The sequence below is a fragment of the Zootermopsis nevadensis genome, unplaced genomic scaffold, assembly GCF_977971745.1.
Source record: "Zootermopsis nevadensis isolate Lab colony 2312 unplaced genomic scaffold, Znev_1.0 Znev_ptg000021l, whole genome shotgun sequence".
NCBI lineage: Eukaryota > Metazoa > Arthropoda > Insecta > Blattodea > Termopsidae > Zootermopsis > Zootermopsis nevadensis.
In genome coordinates, this window is record NW_028259153.1 from 14,246,232 (window position 1) to 14,265,258 (window position 19,027).

Genomic DNA, 19,027 nt, shown 5'->3' on the forward strand with positions numbered 1-19,027 from the left:
CAACACAATACTAAATTAAACAAGCCACAACAGTTTAAAAACAACTTTCTTACAATAAGATGTTAAGTTTTCTGGCAGGTTGGTGCCAGTACATGCTCTGTAATAATATGAATCACTTCAGGTACAGCCTAAACATATCACTTAAGCACATGTGTCATTTCCTCTTTCTGTCACCATAACCTGGAACCAACCCCAGTCACAGTTCACTGTTATCAATTTAAATTTGGAGGAAGAAGTTAACTAGAATGCAAACTTTTCTCTAGGCTATGGAGGCGTAATGGTGATTGGTTAGCAGAACCTTTACAGACTGCCACCTATAAATATCTTATGGAAGCAAAAACTTCAATTATAGCAAGTGTAAACAGTTACGACTAGTTAGGATACTGCTGGTTGTGATGATGATGCAGTAAAAAAGCCCTTGTTTTGTGAAACTTTTTCCATACAGTAGAAATTTTTTTCTTGCTATAATGAAGTTACTGTTGTAAGCTAAACCCATTTTACTGCAGTTACACACACACACACAAAAAAGTGATAGTGGAACCACGGTTCCGGAGAATTTGACGTAAATACGTCTATATGGAAAGGAAGATTATATATTGGTATTATTCTAAATATTTCCTTTATACATGCTTTACAATTGAGATAAGTTTGATTAAGACATTGATTATTCAACTTCAATTAGTTACGCTTAAAATGGGTCTGTGGTAGATGAATGTAATGTAAGGTAATGTAATGTTTTATAGGTAATAACAATGCTAAGTAAACAGATGACATTTCCTAGGTAACAATAATGCCGAGTAAACAGATGACGTTTCCTAGGTAACAACAATGCTGAGTAAACAGATGAGGTTTCCTAGGTAACATAACAACGAAGTTACACTTTTTCTTAACACATTTTTGCCGAATGACCCTTCCTTATAGACGTATTTACGTCAAAAAATACTTTCAATGTTAATGTATAGTGTCCAAGGCACTTGGATGACAAAGTTTTGAAAGAAGTCTAATTTCTTGGTGCTGAAACTGGAAAATAAATGTAAAATAAAAAGTAATATAATAACAAAGTAGAAACACATTCAGATAAACATGTTAAAAATACCATAAAATTTAATTTTCGATAAAATCTGGAAGCAAAAATTTGATCATCAGTAAGTAAACACATCAACTTACAAGGGAAAATGTATCTGTGCTATTAGTTCTGTGTATAGAGATTACTCACAGACCTAGTATGTCATTTAACCTGAAGTTGGCTGCACCCTTCAAAGTCTTTAACAGTATGTTGTTGATCTGATAATCTTCATTAAGCTGGACAGATGCTCTAAACAATAGTTACTGCCAAATCTGACATTAAAAATACATGCTTCCTGATATTAGGGAACTATTTTTCATCACTGAAGTACAAATGAAAAATTTACAAAAATATATTTGCATGCACTTCAACCACTGACTTACTTGAATGTAGATATAATGCAAAATGATTCTGGGTAAACAGTTCTTTGCATATTTTTGCATGAAAGTAGTCAAAACAAGGCCTGCCTATGCTTGGGTCCAACACCATAACAGCAAGGAAAGTTGCTGTTTACTTACTTGTACGTCTTGTCCACTGGAGCACTCGCACATTTCCTGTGCTGGTATTCAAATAGTTCAACATACTTCTCTTTAACATCAGGATACAAAATGGAAACAGTGAAACCTTCATCAGTCAAATGTTGTCTGAACTGGCCACCACCTTGCATTCCAACCTTCAAGCCATCCACTGCAAAGCTGAAAAATAATGAAATGATGGTAAATAAAAAATTGCAGTCATCTACAGAGGAGATAGGAGGAAACATGGAAGTCACATGAACATTAAATGTTATTTACACAGCTCTCATACAACATTCTAATAACTAGTTCAGTGAAACATCACTGTAGGGTTCATATATGTTTCCCCCCTCTCTGGAGCTGTTACGCCAAGGATTTAATTTTAATTTAATTTAATCTTTTCCTTGCACAAACAAATTAGCAGATTATATTAAGAGATTTCTTTACATTTAACTTTCATTTAAAATGGAGAATCATCTGATGTTCACAAATGGAGAAAAACAGATAAAAATACCATGATCCAGAAACTCCTTTATGGTGATTGTAAAAAAAAAAATACACACTGATATGTAACTTATTTTAAGAGTACCTTTTCTTAAAAGTGGCTGTGCCTACTACTTTTAAAATAACCACACAACACTTCAAAATATGAAGGGGGACAATCCACAGCACACAGTTAATGTTCTTTATATTAAAATACTGCACAGTGAAATCAAATTGCTGAAAAATAAAAGGAACAAATTTCAACAGAAACTATTTGATTAGTTTAGAAGAACCATGGCTTATATATACTCGTATGTGCTGTATTCAGATTATATGTTCTTCAATCCTTTTCACCTCCTCTTTAACAGCAAGTAACCAAATCAGTGATAACTCGAGGATAGCTTAGCTGATTGAATACTGCAAGTGTTCTTACAGCTTCATTGTGTCATCAATGTCTTTGAAAGGCATTAATATAATTTAACAGTAGTTTGTAACTTGCACATAAAGTCCTCCAAATAGAGTAACCAAGTGTCCTGCAACAGCATGCCATGGACATTCTGTTGTGGGACATCCTATATATGTCAGAGTATTCAGTACTCAGTGTCCACATATTGGGAACAGCTCAGTCTATTAGATTCAACAAAACAGTGCCTTCGATAAAGAAAGATCCATCTTTCAAAACAGTGATTTTTAAGAGATAAAAAAAAGAAAAAGAAAGAAAGATAATGCATGAAGTTCAAAGACAGAAAGCACTATACCTTTGTCTATTATAATATAAGATTGAAGACAGTCTCTGGAAGAAAATGACTGAACATAACCACATTCAATGTTGTTAGATCCCTATGTTAATGAAATTATTTTAATAAAATCTAACCTTTTATCTTTATTGTTTTCAATGATACACATAACATTTCTTAACGTACTCGCTCTATACATTCTTAACCTCTGCTGGCAATAGCAGAAATGAGGTGCCAGCATCAAGATACAACCAGAGAAAAGAACCTCAGGTACCCACTGAGGATATGGCTGGATGGGGTCTGTATCTAGCTAGGACAAACATACTTCATGCTTATTTGGGGGGGAATACCTTGTTTGTTTAACAGAAACCATTTCTAACTTCTGCTTCGGTCGTTGTAAAGTATGTTTAGCTAGAGTATTTTCTAATGGAGAAAAGGGTGGTGAAGTTTCAGAGATAGCTTCATCAGCTACAGATGACTTTTTTGGTACAGAGTTAGCAGGCGGTGGTGTTATTTCTTGCACAACTGCAGCAGCAGGCTCATATAATTCTCCATCAACAAGAACTAAGGTAGCACCATCAGAAGTCTGGTAAAAAAAAGAAAAGAAAGGAATTTTAGCAGACTGTTAGCTGCTACACTTCTATCAAAGAAAATTAAGTTGGTTGGCTATGTCAACAATATTAATCAGAATTTAAAGTTCTAAGGAAATTTTCACAATTGCATATGTTTTACATTAAAATGGTGCAATTTCCTTTTCCCCCCCATGCAAACAAAGTTCAGCAATAAAGGAATTCTTGGCACCATCTCTGTACAAACTGATACATAAAAACACTGTGAGTGGTCTATAATGTACACTGTTAGATTCAAAAGGAATTTTTTTGTCTTTTGTGTGTTCTAATCAAGGCAATTATAAACTGTGAATACTTCACATTTGTGCATAAATATTTTATTATCCTCTCTGCAGCTGTAAACCGGGGGACAGACATAGACAATGCGTATTGAATGCCGCACCAACAAAAGTTACTAAAGGCACTAATTTTGAAGCAAACCACATATTTTGATTCATTAACACAAAAACTTAACTCTGAATAAATTTCCTTAAGAAATTCTAAAATACTCTCAAATACAAGACACTGTATATGGGTAATGGATGCCTTTGATGTATACAGCAGGTTGATGAAAAAAGAAGTTGACTACAAATACTTAATTACAACACACCACAGGCAAAATATGAACTAACATAGTTCAAACTATTCCTGAAACATGGCAGAAGTTTATGAATAGGTTTTTAAATGTACTGAGTAAATACAATATACACAATATGACTCAGAGCCTGTACTGAGCCTATGTCACTGATGTAGAGACTAATAAACAAATTAATACATACCTTTACCACGGGCTTTACAAACAGGACATCATCTACTTTTAGCATACTGTATTTTTCTGAGGTTCCTTCAGCAAGCTTGATCTTCAGCGCCTAAGAGAGACAGTGACTTTAAATAAAATATTTTCACTCGCTAATCTGCTATGTATGTTATTAACATAGCATTATAAAAACTGCTGCTTCCTGCTGAAGTGAGAAAGAATGCCAATCACTCATAAGTTTGTGAATTTTATCCATTCAGACCACAAGGCATGTTTGACAAATCCACTCAAGGTAAACTACCTTAGAAATTTCTCTCATCAGCATAATAATAAGAATACTTACCAGAGCAGGAATGTCCACTATAGACAAAGGCATGGCCTTCAGCTGATCAGGAGTACACACTTCTTCATTACCAAAATCAACATAAAACACCTTCAATTCAGGTGTCACACTCGTCACTTTACCTCTGTACCTGCAACACAGTACAAAATAAGTACTAACACATTCACAGATTCACAGCTAGAAAGCAATTAATGCAGTGAAGGAACCTGGTGGGAATGTTATGCATTAACTGCAAGAGCAAGTGTATAACAAATCTGGGGAAGAAAAGCCCAATGATGTACATACCAGTGACCTTCATACAGTGCTGCACACATGGCACCGACTTGAAATTCGCATGGAGCCAATTCTGGTTCAGTAAACAGAACACCCATCACATGCAACAAATTTGACTCTGACTCCACAGACTGCACCCAATATTCCACAGGTCCTACAGTGACTGTTACCTTCACCTGGAGAGAACAGAATATACCATTCAACAGCAGCTTCTAGCCCAGGATTACATCTCAAGGCTCACTTGTGAAGAAGGAAAACCTGGAGAGGACAGATCCACAAAAATGCCTGGAAATATGAAGTGAAGGGAAAAATACTGTGTTCTCTAACATAAAACAATCTTCCTCTTCTTCCCCTACAGACTGAATAACTTAATTTAATATGCATGTTTCTTTCAGTTTCCACCTATTGGAACTATGTAATGGTTGAGATTTCAAGCAATGTTGATGGAATATTTTTCACATTAAAGATTTTTAAGCCAGTAAATAACCATCCACAGTTTGGCAGATGTTTCACACACCCAGAGAACTATGATTTAATCAGTTTTTATATGGATATAAAATTTTGTCTCTCACTCTAAGCAAAAAAACAGAGTTTGTATGTTAGAGAACATTAGGATTGATGAGAGAACAGATGTAATACTGCAAGGTGGATAAAGTGAAGGACAATGCGTAGAGGTTGTAATATATATGTGGGAAACAAGAAATACATACATATTTTGGCTGAAAAACCTAAAGGTTAGAGAGCACTTGGGGAATAGATGGGATGATAATAACCAGATCTTAAGAGTAATAGGATGTGAAAATATGAATTGGCTGAAAACCATATCTTTAAATTGAAGAGCTATTATGCACTCATTATTTTATAACAAAAATCTGAAATGAAAATACCACTTTCTGTTGCAGCAAGGGAGGCCCCACTCATCAATACTACATTCTGATCAGTGTTCCTGCTCTTGCCCCAGCAATTATGCTACACTTTCAAAGAGCAAGCTTACATGAAACAAAGGACAGCCTATCTGTGCTACAGACAGCAACATTCTGTACTAAAGGTTATGTAAATATTCATCCTAGTGAAGTATACTGCTTTAATCATGGTAAGATTATGCATCAATTTTCAGGAAATAATTAGAAGAAAATATAATTATGAAATTAAGTAAACAAGGATGACAGAATATTCAATTAACTGCTCAAATATCAAAAAGTGACAAGATAAGTGCAACCAGCCAACTGGAATGTGAAATGTCAATCAATATGGCCATGTGAAACAAGCAATGAACGTGTGTTTGCACAGTAGTATGCATGAAAGCACAAGAGAAGCCAAGTAGATATGAGAAATGTTAAACTTCTCACTTGTTTAAAATTAAACCGAAGACTTGAATATGGAATTAAACTCGATTCTTTTCATGTAATGTAATTAGCAACTCAATAAAATATAAACAGCAAACTTCATAACCTAACTTATTTGTAGATTATTTTAACAATTTTCAAATTGTATAAGCACCCATTACAACAGATATTTTTTCTGAATTCTGTAATCTTTGGTGTATCAAGGTTGCACTGTATTGAGGACAGCCAAAATCTTTTACCTTTGTAAACCTGTCCGCTGGCAATTCCTCATATTTCCTACTGCCAACAGTGGTAGAATCTCTCAGATTTAGAGTCTCCATCTTGTTAACCACACTGGATACTTCAGTATCTGGAGTCTTCACCTTCTTAACAGCATCAGCTGCTACAGCAGGGAGATTGACTTTACTCACTACAGCTTTGTTTTGCATTCTTTCTGACAGTGAGTTGACTGTTTCCTGTATTGGTCCAGTGTTCACAGAAGAGTTGACAAGTACAGATTCTTGCTGTATCTGGTGACATAAAATGAGGAAATGTTAACTCAATCAGCACACAGAGATACTGAAATTAGGAAAACTGAAATACATACATATACGATCCTAGTTATGATGTTACAAAATTGCCACTGAAAAATGTAAGATATAAATTATCACAAAAACAAATTCTTAAAGAAATGAATGAAGCAGCGGGAAAAAATATAAAGTGATAACCACAAACTTGCACAACTTTTCTTAATAAACAACTATTATCTGAAGAACAATCTTGTACCACAGAGTCCATTACAGGAAAAGAAACATTTAGCATCCCTTGATTTAAGACTTTTCCTTATTGTTCTGTTGTTGTGAAGGGCAGAGATTGTCTGTACGTAACTGCTACCACTAATGGGCACACTGTCCAGCCTCCATATGATACATGAGTAAATATGGAAAAGCAATATAATGATACTGACAGGAGAAAACCAAATAACTTCAAGAAAAACCTTTCCCAGTATCACTTTGTCCACCACAAATTCCACATGGACTGCCCTGGGTGTAAACCTGGGCCTCTGTAGTGAGAAGCAAGCAACTGATCACCTGAGATATAGCATAATCCATACAGGTACATCCTACTATGAAACAATTAAATTAAATTACAAAAGATACTATAATAGGAGACCAAGTCATACCTTGGGAAAGGTGGTATCATTACTGCCCAATGAAGTATGTCCATTTCTTTCCACATGTCTTCCAACATGAAGTCTTTTATTCACACTGCCCCTCTTTGCTTCTGGACTTCCAGGTAGATCTTTATTAAAACTGTTACTTGATATGAACCCATCTTTCTTACTACCAGAGAACCGAGTGTTCATATGGCCATTTCTATCCTGACAATCACGAATAGTTTGTTTAGATTGATTCGCCTTGGAATCTGCATTGTTCTTTTCTTCTCTGCCAAAATGTGACTTAATCCTACTGTCACCTTGTCCAACACCATCAGAAGAGTCATGTCTATTCTGTATAATGTCCTGGCTCATGCTATTCCTCTTTAGCCTTTGTTCCTGTCTCTGTTTCTTATCAGAGAATTGTGCAGAAACACAACTTTGCTGTGAGACAGGTGATTTTGAAGGACCACCCCGAGGTCTGAAAACATACACATGGTATTAATGGGAAACTAATATCATTTATGTAGCAACTGGCATAACATTCTGTGCAGGTAAAATTCCACTCATTCTGAGATATCATCATGCTCTGGCCACTTTATTCCTGGGAAAATATCCTGCAGTACACCTACAGGATTCAGGCAGGATAGGTGGTATATGGTAGTGATAGCGTGCCCTGTTAATCTGAAACCCTAACCAAATGACATGTTAACTCTTAGTAAAGATTACCATATATCCCAACATAAGAACTAAACAAACAAATAAAATCAAAATAGAGAGTAACAGAAAAAGCAAAGTAAAATAAAATAAAACTAAAAATGTTTTTTAGTTACTGTATGAAAAATTATGTACAGATTTCCTTTGCAAAGCTAGTCTCTACTTATAAAAACATTAACTCTTTGAGGCACATCCTGTTTGTTCAGTGTACAGATCTGTCCTCTACAGCTTGGCATACATGTAATGACTTTTTTTTCTGTGAAAATATCTATCAGCCACAAAAGTTCAAATTGTTTCTTAAGATTTAACTGAATATTACAAACAACACCATCACTTACAGTATTTGAAAACAATGTGTCTTGTGGTGAGGCCAGTCCTTCATTTGACATTCCCGTGTGCAATACCAAGACTTACACCGCTGGCAGTACAAGGTGGTTGTCCTTTCACAGTATACACAATTTCCCTGTAGGCCTGTCATGTCCACCTTCTGTCCATATTCATACCAGCCCTGCACAGCAATAGCACACACATACTGATTATTATGGCACAGATACTATTTACAAATAGCAAAACTGAGGAGGGTGGGAAGAAAAAAAAAGTTAAGAGGTAGGAGGAGAAAGAGAAGTTCTCAAAACAATTTATAAAGCTTACGTTCTTTCAAATACCTCTACCTAGACCAGGTGTGAAAAATTAATTCTGCTGGGTGGTCAGAGAGAATTTCAGACATTGTTAAATAGCTAGAAATTATATGCACTATAGGAAAATATTTTACTGATACATCACATTATTTAAGATAAAATTTACAACTCAGAACAATATCCTAAACTCAAACTGTTTCCACAACATGTCATATTAGCAGGCATTAAATCAGATCTGGTGTACACACTGAATGTGTGTTTTCATCTTTTTGGAACATCCGGTACAATGGGAAGATAGACAGTTGAAAACTCTAAAGCAAAAGTCAACCTACAAGAGTGAAAACAACTTGAGGAGGAATGGGGGAAGATGAAGAAAAGAAGTAACATTCAGAAAACTTTTAAGAGTAAAAGTATTAAATATTTGTTTGTTTTTTTCCATGTAAATTTATTGCTAATGCCATATGTTTATGTTTAAATTTATATTTCTGTTGTAGGTTAATAGAATTTTACTTCACTCTTAAATAATAAAAAAAATTGTAACCATCAAGTTTGTGGTTATAAGTACCCACTTAGGAACAAAACCCCATTTTCAACATAGAGCCTGAGGAAAGTGGAAAGGGAAAAGAAGAAGAAAAAAGCAGCTGCTTTAATTTTGGAATGTTCCTATTGCAAGGAATTTTTCATGGTAAACCTGTACTGAGGGGTTTCCAGTACACATCAATACCAAATTAAGACAAACTTCAAAATCTAAACTTACATTGCACTCTTGGTCATACATCCGATCCATTGAATTTGCCAGTATACGTTTCTCTTCTTTCACAGATCTATTAATCTCAATATCATAATCACTACCAACTGAAGGCCTTTCACTAAAACAAAAATTGTGTTCATAAGTACAAAATACTTTAACATTTTTCTTTCTTACCATCAAGTTTTTAAATGTTTAATATCTATTAACACCAACAGCTTTTATTCACTATCACTGTAATTTATTAGAGACACACTTTTCAGTGCTAACAGAGTATCAGTATAATTATGATATCGAATCTTGACATCAAAACTTTAATGTTCTTTATCATGATCACAAAAGCCTGCCTGCAGTTCTTATTCTAAGCCATGATATTTAATATAAATTTACCCTTGTATTTTATAAAATAGCTACAGAAGTGTCACCATAGATCTCATGATAGAAAACAACAAACCTTTACAGTAAGAATTATCAATAACATTTCAACGACTTCCCAATATGATATAACTAATAACTAACAAAAACCAAATATAAATCCAATCTATATACGTTTCCAAACATATACCAAGATATTACCTAGCTGGAAAATATCCACGGCCCATGGAAACTGAACGTCTGCCAGTTGAAGAACTAAAAGTGAGATTTACTCCTTGTTGCATAACCATCCTGCACAGAAAAAGACATAACATGAAGTGTCACAATCAGACACTGGAAATGAGGCAGGGGATATATATATATATACACACAGGGCTATTCAAAAAGATTTGTCGGGGTTTTAAAAAATCACTACACTTAGTATAATTGAGGTAGGAATACTAATCTTGTTTTATTGTGTAGCAAAACTCTCAAAGTGTTTTTACACGAATTATAAATGCTCAATATGTGCACCTTCTGTCAATCTGCAGACATCTACACGACAGTCCATTTCTTCCCATACATGCCCTAGCGTGTCAGCAGTGATGTTCAGAATGGCGGCTCTGATACGTACCTTCAGATCCAGGATAGTCGCAGGTAGAGGGAGGACAAATACTTCATCCTTCCCAAATTTCGTGTGAAAGTGCCGTTGGACAATGGTAACGGACAGATTCTGATGAAATTCGAGAGTACAAAAAGCCTTCTTCTTACCAATAGACGCCATATTGCAAAATCTGGCACCTGGCGGCCAATCGCGTAACTACTGGATGGCGGGCGGTACAGAGCAAAACTTTGAGAGTTTCTCTATCCACCAGTGTAATGATAATAGTCGTATGTTTAATGCATTGCCCCACAAAAATTCACAAAACCCCGACAATCTTTTTGAATAGCCCTGTATATAAAAGGTAACAAAAACATGCCAGACTAAAAGTACAGTGAAACCTCGATGCATCGTTTTCGGCGGGGGTGGGAAATAAAAACGATGAATGCGGGAAAACGATAGATGCGGGAAAGCATTAAAAATTTAAAAAAAACAATGTTTCTCTTTCAAAGTTACTTCTTTTTACCAAAAAAGTCTTTAATGGACAACTGGTTTGTCGAAACTTTACGTTTTAGACCAAACAGAGCACTTTCCACGTTCAAAATGTTTTCCTTGTCACGTTCACTAATATTAAGCGCATAAAAGAACGACTTCACTTTTGCCAATGCAGGGTGTGCTTCGGCAAAACTCGGCAAAGCTTCGGGCTCGCATTCGTCGTCTTCCTCTTCCTCACCACTCCCACCCTCTTCGCGAACAATAACAGGAAGAATGGAAATACTATTACTGCCGAACTCAACGAAACGTAGCTGTAGAAGACCCTGAACCGCTGGAAACGAGATAAACCAGAAGAATGAAAAGTGCCGCCAGCCTTTCCTTTGTACTTGTAATAAAAGCATTTGTGAAGAAATTCACACTGCACATGCCATCTGGCATCGCTGGAACGAAATATGAGTGCACCCTAATTAAAATCGTAAAATTTCTGACAATGAGCACTGCCATTCACTCCAACTATCACCCCTGCACCGCTGACCCTCATTCCAAAAGAATGTGCTGGTTGGGCGACATAACAGGTTACAGCTACTGTGTATTCCAAAAACATTATGCGTCTTTCGGTATTAATTTATCTCTGAACCCAGCATTTTAAATTCTCAGAAATGATCATTGCGGGAAAATTGTGGGCCGGGACTAAGATTTTTGAACGATCGATGCGATAAAACGATAGTTCGAGGAACGATAGAAGCGGGAAAATGTAACATTATTTTATATGGGATGTATTCGGGACCGAACAAAACGGACGATGCATCCGGGAACGATGGATAGAGGTTTCACTGTATATGTTACACCAAAGCAAAATCAGTTCACAGTAAATATGGATCTACTTCCACTTTATGTAGAAGCAGAAGGAAGAATATCATTACAGTAGGTAACAGGGAAACAGGTTGTGATGTGGATAGAAATAGCTCACGATTCCAGAGCCAGTCTGGAGGCAGAGGCTAGAGGAAAAATCCTCTGCGGTCAGGGATCGAACCCCGGTCATCCAGTCACTATACTGACCAAGTATCAAACAATAATATTTTAATACCAGAGATTTAGTTATACTATTTATTAACTTCAGATCATATAGGTGAGGGGTATGTTTAAAGAATAAAAATTAGGGGCAGGTATGAGAAGAGGAAATACTGAGCCCTCCTTTATAAACAGCACTTAATACCTGTTTGTTTCATCAAACGTTCCAGGCACATAGGGTGAGAAGTAACCCATATCTTCTTCAGCGTTCTCTCCATTTGCAAAGTCATTATTAGAGAAAATTAGTTGATCAAATCCTGGGCGGCATCCAGCTATCATCTGTCGTGGCAATGGAATTCCACGACCTCGTCCAACACCCCTGAAAATACATATTGTACTGCTGCTTATAACAGAATCCTAAGAAACCTCAACATTTTCTGTTTCACACAGGTTTCCCTTTAATGTGTAATTACTCTAGATTAAAATGTAATGTAGAGTAAATACCTTACAACCCAAAACACAAGTCAGAAATTAAGTCTACATATCATATTTACCGAAATATAAGATTAAAAGTTTGTCCTAATTAATTTTCTAGAAAATGGGGGTTGTCTTATAATTTAGGTTTTATGAACAGGGCAAATGTTTTTATTACTATTACCATGAATACTTCTTTAGGCTGGGTAGTTCAGTTGTTTCATTGCATCATGTTTTTTGTTTTATCACACTGTGCGACCTCACATATGGCAATATGCTTTTTTTGTAGTAGCAGTAGTAATAGTAGTGGTGATGGTAGTAGTAGTGGTGGTGGTAGTAGTAGTAGTAATAGTAGTAGTACTGTAACATGTTTCTAGAGTGGGTAGTGGCCTAGAGAATAACTGTTTTGCAGTGCCAAGATGACACTAGAAAACACCACACATTTATCATGTTTTATACCACCCATCCTCTTGCATGAGTATTATCCATTTGAGATGAATTTGCTTTGTCTGTATTCATATTCATAAGAAAATCACTGCTGTACATTTATCACATGATATTCTAATTACTTTGAACACAGTATGAAAAAAACAAAGGTACATTTTCCAATTGAAATATCCATGTGGAAGATCGATGATTCCCATATGTATGTATATATATCAAGATTCCAATATAAGCTTCAATCTCTTCTGCATTTGTTTCTTCCCTGTTGGAATCATTTCCCTTGTGATAAAGCAGCATATTTGTTTGTTTCATATGCTACCATCTCAAAAAGGATCTGTCTACAAATAATTTGAAACATTAATTTTCATCACATCGAGAAGATTATGGGTTGGACCTTGTACATTCTCGAAAGGTTCTACGTCCTCAAATAAAGTCGTGTCCCACTGCAAGTCTATTTTTTTGCTTTCAGAACAAATTATAGTTAACTTATAAAACAACAGTGATAACAGCAGTTGTGAGAAAGAGGAGGGGGAGGAAGAAGTTGCAGAAGATGATGGGGAATTAAGTGGAACAGAAGATTTGTTAAACATTCATCAGCCAATGAAGGTAATTCAACCTGTATTTATGTTTTTGTGTTTAGTAGTACAGAGAACAGTTCCCCTACGTGTCCCACTACCACTAGCAGACAGCGTCCTTACCCTCCCTCACGTGCATCTCACAGCTCTTGTCTGACTGAACAAGTAATACACCCAATTGCACTGTCATATAAAATAGAAGAAACGTCAGAAAGGGATTTAGATCTTGATCTCAACACTGAAATAACAACTCAGATGGGCTAAGCTAAATCAAGAACAAAGATGCTATGATGCCAATGTTATTATTTATTAAATAATTATTGCCTACACAGGCACAATGCATCCTACACAGGCACAATGCTTTGAAAATGCAACAACAGCAGCCACATTCAAGAGAACTCAAATCTTCAGTCATTAGATAACATCAAAATGCATTTTGCCATGGAGAGTGTTACACAGCGTTCAGGCCAACGTGGCAATTTAAATGGCTGAACGTTCTACAGCGCTATGTCCGGCAATGGGTTAAGCATTATACACAGTGCACTGCAGTGTTTTATCAACAGGCAGATATTCAGCTAATCATGAGAATGCACATTTTGATTACCTGTTGATGGGAATAAATGGAACCTTTTCATAACATACTGTTTATGAAGATGATGGTAATCTTCTGGGTTTTGGTGCCACATGGACTGGAAATGACATCTACTGACCAGTTCACATGGTGCCAAAACAAGGATTAACATCACTTAATCTGGAACCAACCTACTACCACACAATTCCTATTTTTCCGTTACGACTAACTCATTTCCCAGTACTCAGTAATGCTGTGGCAGGCTGTCATGGAAGATTACACGGAATATCCTCTATTACAATGTTTTTCTACCTATTGTGATTACCTGTTGAAGGGAACAAATGATCTTTCAGAATAGACTGGATATGGTTCTGAATCCAAAACTCTTCTCAGCATCTCCTCATCTTCTCTTTCTCTACGAATGCGTTCTTTGTCATTTATGCTATAGGCAAACTGTACTTTGAAGTAAAATGGTGGTGCACTGTTCAATTCTCGGATAGCAAGTTCTGCCTCCCTAGAACACATAACAGATATAACAATTATTATATAAAGCAAAATTATTTTAATCTCTCAACTTCTTTGCTAAAGTGAATTACAATCATATTGTTCCACCACTGAAGGAAGAACCGGTTCAGTCAGCCACAATGTTCCATGATGTCTTCCTTCTGCTCTGGCCCAGTTCTTCCTCTGGGTTCTTGAAACTTTTTATGATCCCTGGCAAACGTCCTGAATGAGATCTTCAAGATTTATGTAGTGGGCAAGTAGGAAACAGGAGATCACACTAAAGGCTGGAAAATCAGGTTTTCAGATGAACAGGAAGGGGGGGGGGGGGTCAAATTGAAAACACTGTTCTACAATTGTCAGGATTTCAGGATCACAGGTTTATTTAGTTATCACCTGGGCACTCTTCACAGAAGAAATAGGCAACAGTAATAAAATAATAGTAAAGGCTGTAGAATGTAGCTACTGATTCTCTGTACATCAGAGTAATCCAGCATTCCATAGCAATGCTTTTATATATGTTACCTGTGAGATGCATATGAAACAAATGCCCAACCAAGACCACATCCTGGAGGATGCCTGTATACAGCCAATGGAGTTCCAAAATTCAGGAATATGTTTCTAATACCATCCTGAAATAAATGTAACAATATTACACATCACATCAAAACAATGACCAAGGAAAAGAAATGAAGTTACAACAATTCTATAAATAAAAAATTCAAATTAAAGAAATAACTTAATTACTACAATTTTCAAAGGAAGTGAAATATTTAATTTTGAAACTATTTACATAAAAAAAATATCATGGCACAAAACTTCACATTCTAGTCCCAATAGTCTATTATCTATCACCCATAACATAGAGGAAACTAAAATATACATAGCCTCCATGCCGGTTATACATTTTAAATAAAATTATTTTACCAAAAGTAGCAAAAACTTAAACTGTTATCTCACAACACCTTGGGACACTACATTAAGTGGTGCCAATTTGTAATCACTCATGGTAGAAAATCATGTGTATGTGTGAACTTCTAGGGACATGATGTTCATATAAGATGTTTCAGGAAAATTCATCAAATGGTTCAAACATTACTAAAGGGGAAAAACATGGGCTTGCTGATACTGCAAGCCTGTACAAAGTAAAGGAAAGTTGTGTATAAATCAATTACCTCTGTCAGTTTTGGAGGAACATTCTTTATGTACAGTTTGAAGACAGTATTTTCCCTTTCCAGCCTGAAAATAAGAAAATCCTTTGACAGTTACTTGAGAAACAAGCAAAACTGAATAAGTACCTCTTCACTATTTCCCTGTTAGTGAACAGTTCATAAGCGGCTGCCATTCAACCCTAACCTGACCTAGATGAATTGAGTCAATACCCTCACATTTTCAAGTGATTTGTTTGGAAACTTATCAAACCACAAGAATTCAAATATAAATTAGTTTCATAGAAGTTGAGAAAGACAGAATCTGCATATCATCCTAGTGTTGTGATTACAGCAAGCTGTATTCTGAGCTATGTTTGAAAATTAATCATTTCTCTTATCATCCTTGGTTAATTTGTAGCTGTTAAAGAAATATGTAGCTAAGAATAATTTAAGCTTCTTACTAGATGGAACCAGTGATCAAAAGTTTACTGACTGATACTATCTCTGGTAGATTTCTTTACACTTCTATCTTTATTAACAACAATCTTTGTTTAGGTTTTCTTGAAAGCAGTTGTGATCTCAAATGTGACATTCATATTATTTTGTGATTATGGAATATGAAAGCAAATGTGATGCAATTATATTGAAATAGAGGTCACTTCTGTTGATGAATCCAGAAGTATACTTTGCTATCCTAAGCAAAAATTCCAAACTCAGATTCAGATATTCTGCTGACATACAAGCTCTACAGTGGGTGAAAGTAAAAAATTCAGGTCTACCATGCAGCCCAAAACATCTGTACAGCGTCCAAGATAATTCAAAATACCAATAAAGTTGTTTTCTTTCAGAAAATATTCTTGTTGTAAATTGTACCTGGGGTTGAAAGGTTGCAACTGGCGATCCAGTCTTGAACCTGGACCTTCAGTATAGTTATTAAAACTGGGATTATGGTAATCTGCACTCATAGGGTCCCAGTCATCTTCATTAGGTAGTAGTGAACGGCTTGCCATGATGCTCCTGAAAACTAAAAACCAAAACACTGTAACACAAGTTTAATTTATACACTAAAAGTAAAGTAAAGCTGTCCCACTATTTGCCATGTGGGCACTTGGGGGGAGAGGTGGAATAGCTCCTACTCATTCTTAACCTTGACACTAGATAGGGGTGAATGGTTAATGTCATATAACCCATGAAAGAACCCTGGTACCCATTAGATAGGAGGCTGGGTCAGCCCCAGAGCAGAGGCTAGAGGTGACTGAACCCCAGTCGTCCAGCCCGTAGCCAATTACTATACTGACTGAGCTACCCTGGCTCTTAATTCATACACTAGCAGAAATAATGATAAATAAACTGCTGCCCAGTTCTATATTGATATCAAGCAAGCTCAAATAATAATACTTCTGATTGTATTCTGAATGTTCCTGGTTTCAATCCTAGCCATAACAATTCACTTAGGTTATGTGTTACAAAATTATTTATTTTAGACTTATCCATTGCCTGTTGACAGTGTCTTGCTTTCAAAATCATATTTAAAAGGATGGATCTTCCTTCATTATCAGGTATACAGAGAGAGACACACTCTTCGATCTGGTACACCACAATTTTTTATCCTGTATGGTCCACATTTATACACATGAGTTCCAAGTTCCAAGATCATGCTACCTGGATAATTTGATCCCTGCAAAGTAAGCACCTTTCTAATAACTAGAGAGGTTGGTGCTCAGCTGATGACATCATGTTCATGCCTTGTATTATGCTATGTATATCAGAGTTTGTTTGAAATTTCTCCATGTTGTACACAGCAAAAGACAATGACAGCAGGTATTCACCTGCAAAGGGGAGTATATTAAATCTCTTTGTCAATGAGGCTTCTAAGTTCTTCAATTAATATTACAAGATTAGGCCACGGAAATACTGGCATTAAAAAGAATTAAATGTTTCAAATATTATTAGAGAAACTGGGGACAACAGAAACGGCTGAACATAGGCAGAATAGAAAAGCAGTCAATGGCACATAAGGCATTGGTATGAAAAGATCATGTACGCCTGAAGAAAAGACAGGGTGACCAGTTACAACAGAAGAGCTCGAGCACTGGAATTAATTCTATTCCTTGAGTTATTCATGATGACTAGAGGGCACACGTTGTTTATAAGCGTCGTGTTCCTAACGCAACACTCAAACCACGTGCAAAGTGCGGAATACCGAACACATTATTAAAAAGCTGATTAACTGTTGACATATTAATTCTCAGTCCATTACAAACGCTGTTCAAAATATGAACCTGCCAGAACAAAGGAAAATACTTCAGGATCACTAGTCAATGTCTGTTTCGTGCATTTTGGGAATGCTGATGGTTGTCTGGGTTGTACTTTGGGAATGTTGATCAACAAGAACGATCGACCCCTTCACCATGAAAATTAACACAATTTTTTATGAAATAGGCTTACAATAATACTTTCCTGAATTTGTAAGTCCAAAGAAAACGAATTGAACCCAGTAAACTAACCAAAAAACTTAGATTACAATACAAACTTCACACACTTACCGACGCTACCACAGAGACGATATACATTAAACTCTCACTTTCAGGGATACCATTCGTTGACCAAGAAAAACGCCAGGTTATGGTCCGTCGTGTTATTGCAAATTGTTAGAAACAATCCAGTTTCATTCAAGTTAAAGAAAAAATTATTTCACAATTTAAAAAAAATGTTATGAAATCCTCGTCTTATGTTGCACAAAAGCATTTAAAGAACAGTTACCAAATTGCCTATCATTACCACTGGTTGTTCCTTCCCGTCAAAACTGTTGGCAACGTACCACCTGTAAACTGTTTAGTTATTAATATCAACATGAGTAATAGAAGCAATAGCCTAGTCGGTAAAAGGGTTACTACTCTACCTTCTAACCCTCACAAACTACTACTAATTTTGAAAACCTATTTATTTATGGCTTATTCAATAAAGCTTTGTGTGTCCTGGCTATACAGCGTCAGATGAGAAGATGGAAGTAAATAATGAATTGAAAATTATATGGAAAGTTGTGGCCAAATTTAAGGTATTATCCTGGCATTTGCCTGGGGGGAATGATGAAAACCATGAAAAACCTCAGTCAGGATAGCATGTCTTTAAGCTAATATTTGAACCCTGAACTTCACGAATATGAAGCAGTTGAGCTAACTACTGAACTACAATGTCTGATCGCAAACTTAATATTGTCATTGTCTATGCTGCAAAGGAATGTACTCCATCTTGAGGAAAAAAATAAGTATGAGTGATATAATTCTCACTTCACTTTTAACCATTTGTTGAAGGTTTACCAGAAACATGAAAGTTCCCTTAAAAAATTACATATGCATTATAAACATTCAATTGATGTAAATCTGTAATTGCTTTACTGAACCATAAAATAGGTTAATATTGACAATGACTGAGGTAAATTTAGGTCCAGAAATATGTCAATGATAAATATGTTTTCATCACA

General features: G+C 35.9%; 1 protein-coding gene across 4 annotated transcripts in view; it reads right to left on the reverse strand.

Annotated features, from left to right (window-relative positions):
- LOC110830229 (uncharacterized) overlaps nucleotides 1-18,370 on the reverse strand; it is a 28,847-nt gene extending 10,477 nt beyond the window's left edge. The window contains exons 1-17 of one of the 4 annotated variants that reach the window (XM_087353108.1): nucleotides 18,090-18,370; nucleotides 17,206-17,221; nucleotides 16,417-16,567; nucleotides 15,568-15,631; nucleotides 14,918-15,024; nucleotides 14,217-14,405; nucleotides 12,033-12,206; nucleotides 9,943-10,032; nucleotides 9,376-9,487; nucleotides 8,319-8,488; nucleotides 7,291-7,744; nucleotides 6,368-6,637; nucleotides 4,795-4,958; nucleotides 4,510-4,639; nucleotides 4,189-4,278; nucleotides 3,152-3,387; nucleotides 1,585-1,761 (exon numbers count right to left, since the gene is read on the reverse strand). In XM_087353108.1, coding sequence (XP_087209234.1) covers nucleotides 1,585-1,761; nucleotides 3,152-3,387; nucleotides 4,189-4,278; nucleotides 4,510-4,639; nucleotides 4,795-4,958; nucleotides 6,368-6,637; nucleotides 7,291-7,744; nucleotides 8,319-8,488; nucleotides 9,376-9,487; nucleotides 9,943-10,032; nucleotides 12,033-12,206; nucleotides 14,217-14,405; nucleotides 14,918-15,024; nucleotides 15,568-15,631; nucleotides 16,417-16,567; nucleotides 17,206-17,221; nucleotides 18,090-18,116 — 2,621 coding nt within the window. In that variant the 5' untranslated portion in view covers nucleotides 18,117-18,370. Of the gene's footprint in view, nucleotides 1-1,584; nucleotides 1,762-3,151; nucleotides 3,388-4,188; nucleotides 4,279-4,509; nucleotides 4,640-4,794; nucleotides 4,959-6,367; nucleotides 6,638-7,290; nucleotides 7,745-8,318; nucleotides 8,489-9,375; nucleotides 9,488-9,942; nucleotides 10,033-12,032; nucleotides 12,207-14,216; nucleotides 14,406-14,917; nucleotides 15,025-15,567; nucleotides 15,632-16,416; nucleotides 16,568-17,205; nucleotides 17,373-17,991; nucleotides 18,050-18,089 lie in introns of those variants that run through there. The other 3 variants (XM_087353109.1, XM_087353110.1, XM_087353111.1) reach the window with 3 other exon arrangements.
- Between the last annotated feature and the right edge of the window lie 657 nt (nucleotides 18,371-19,027).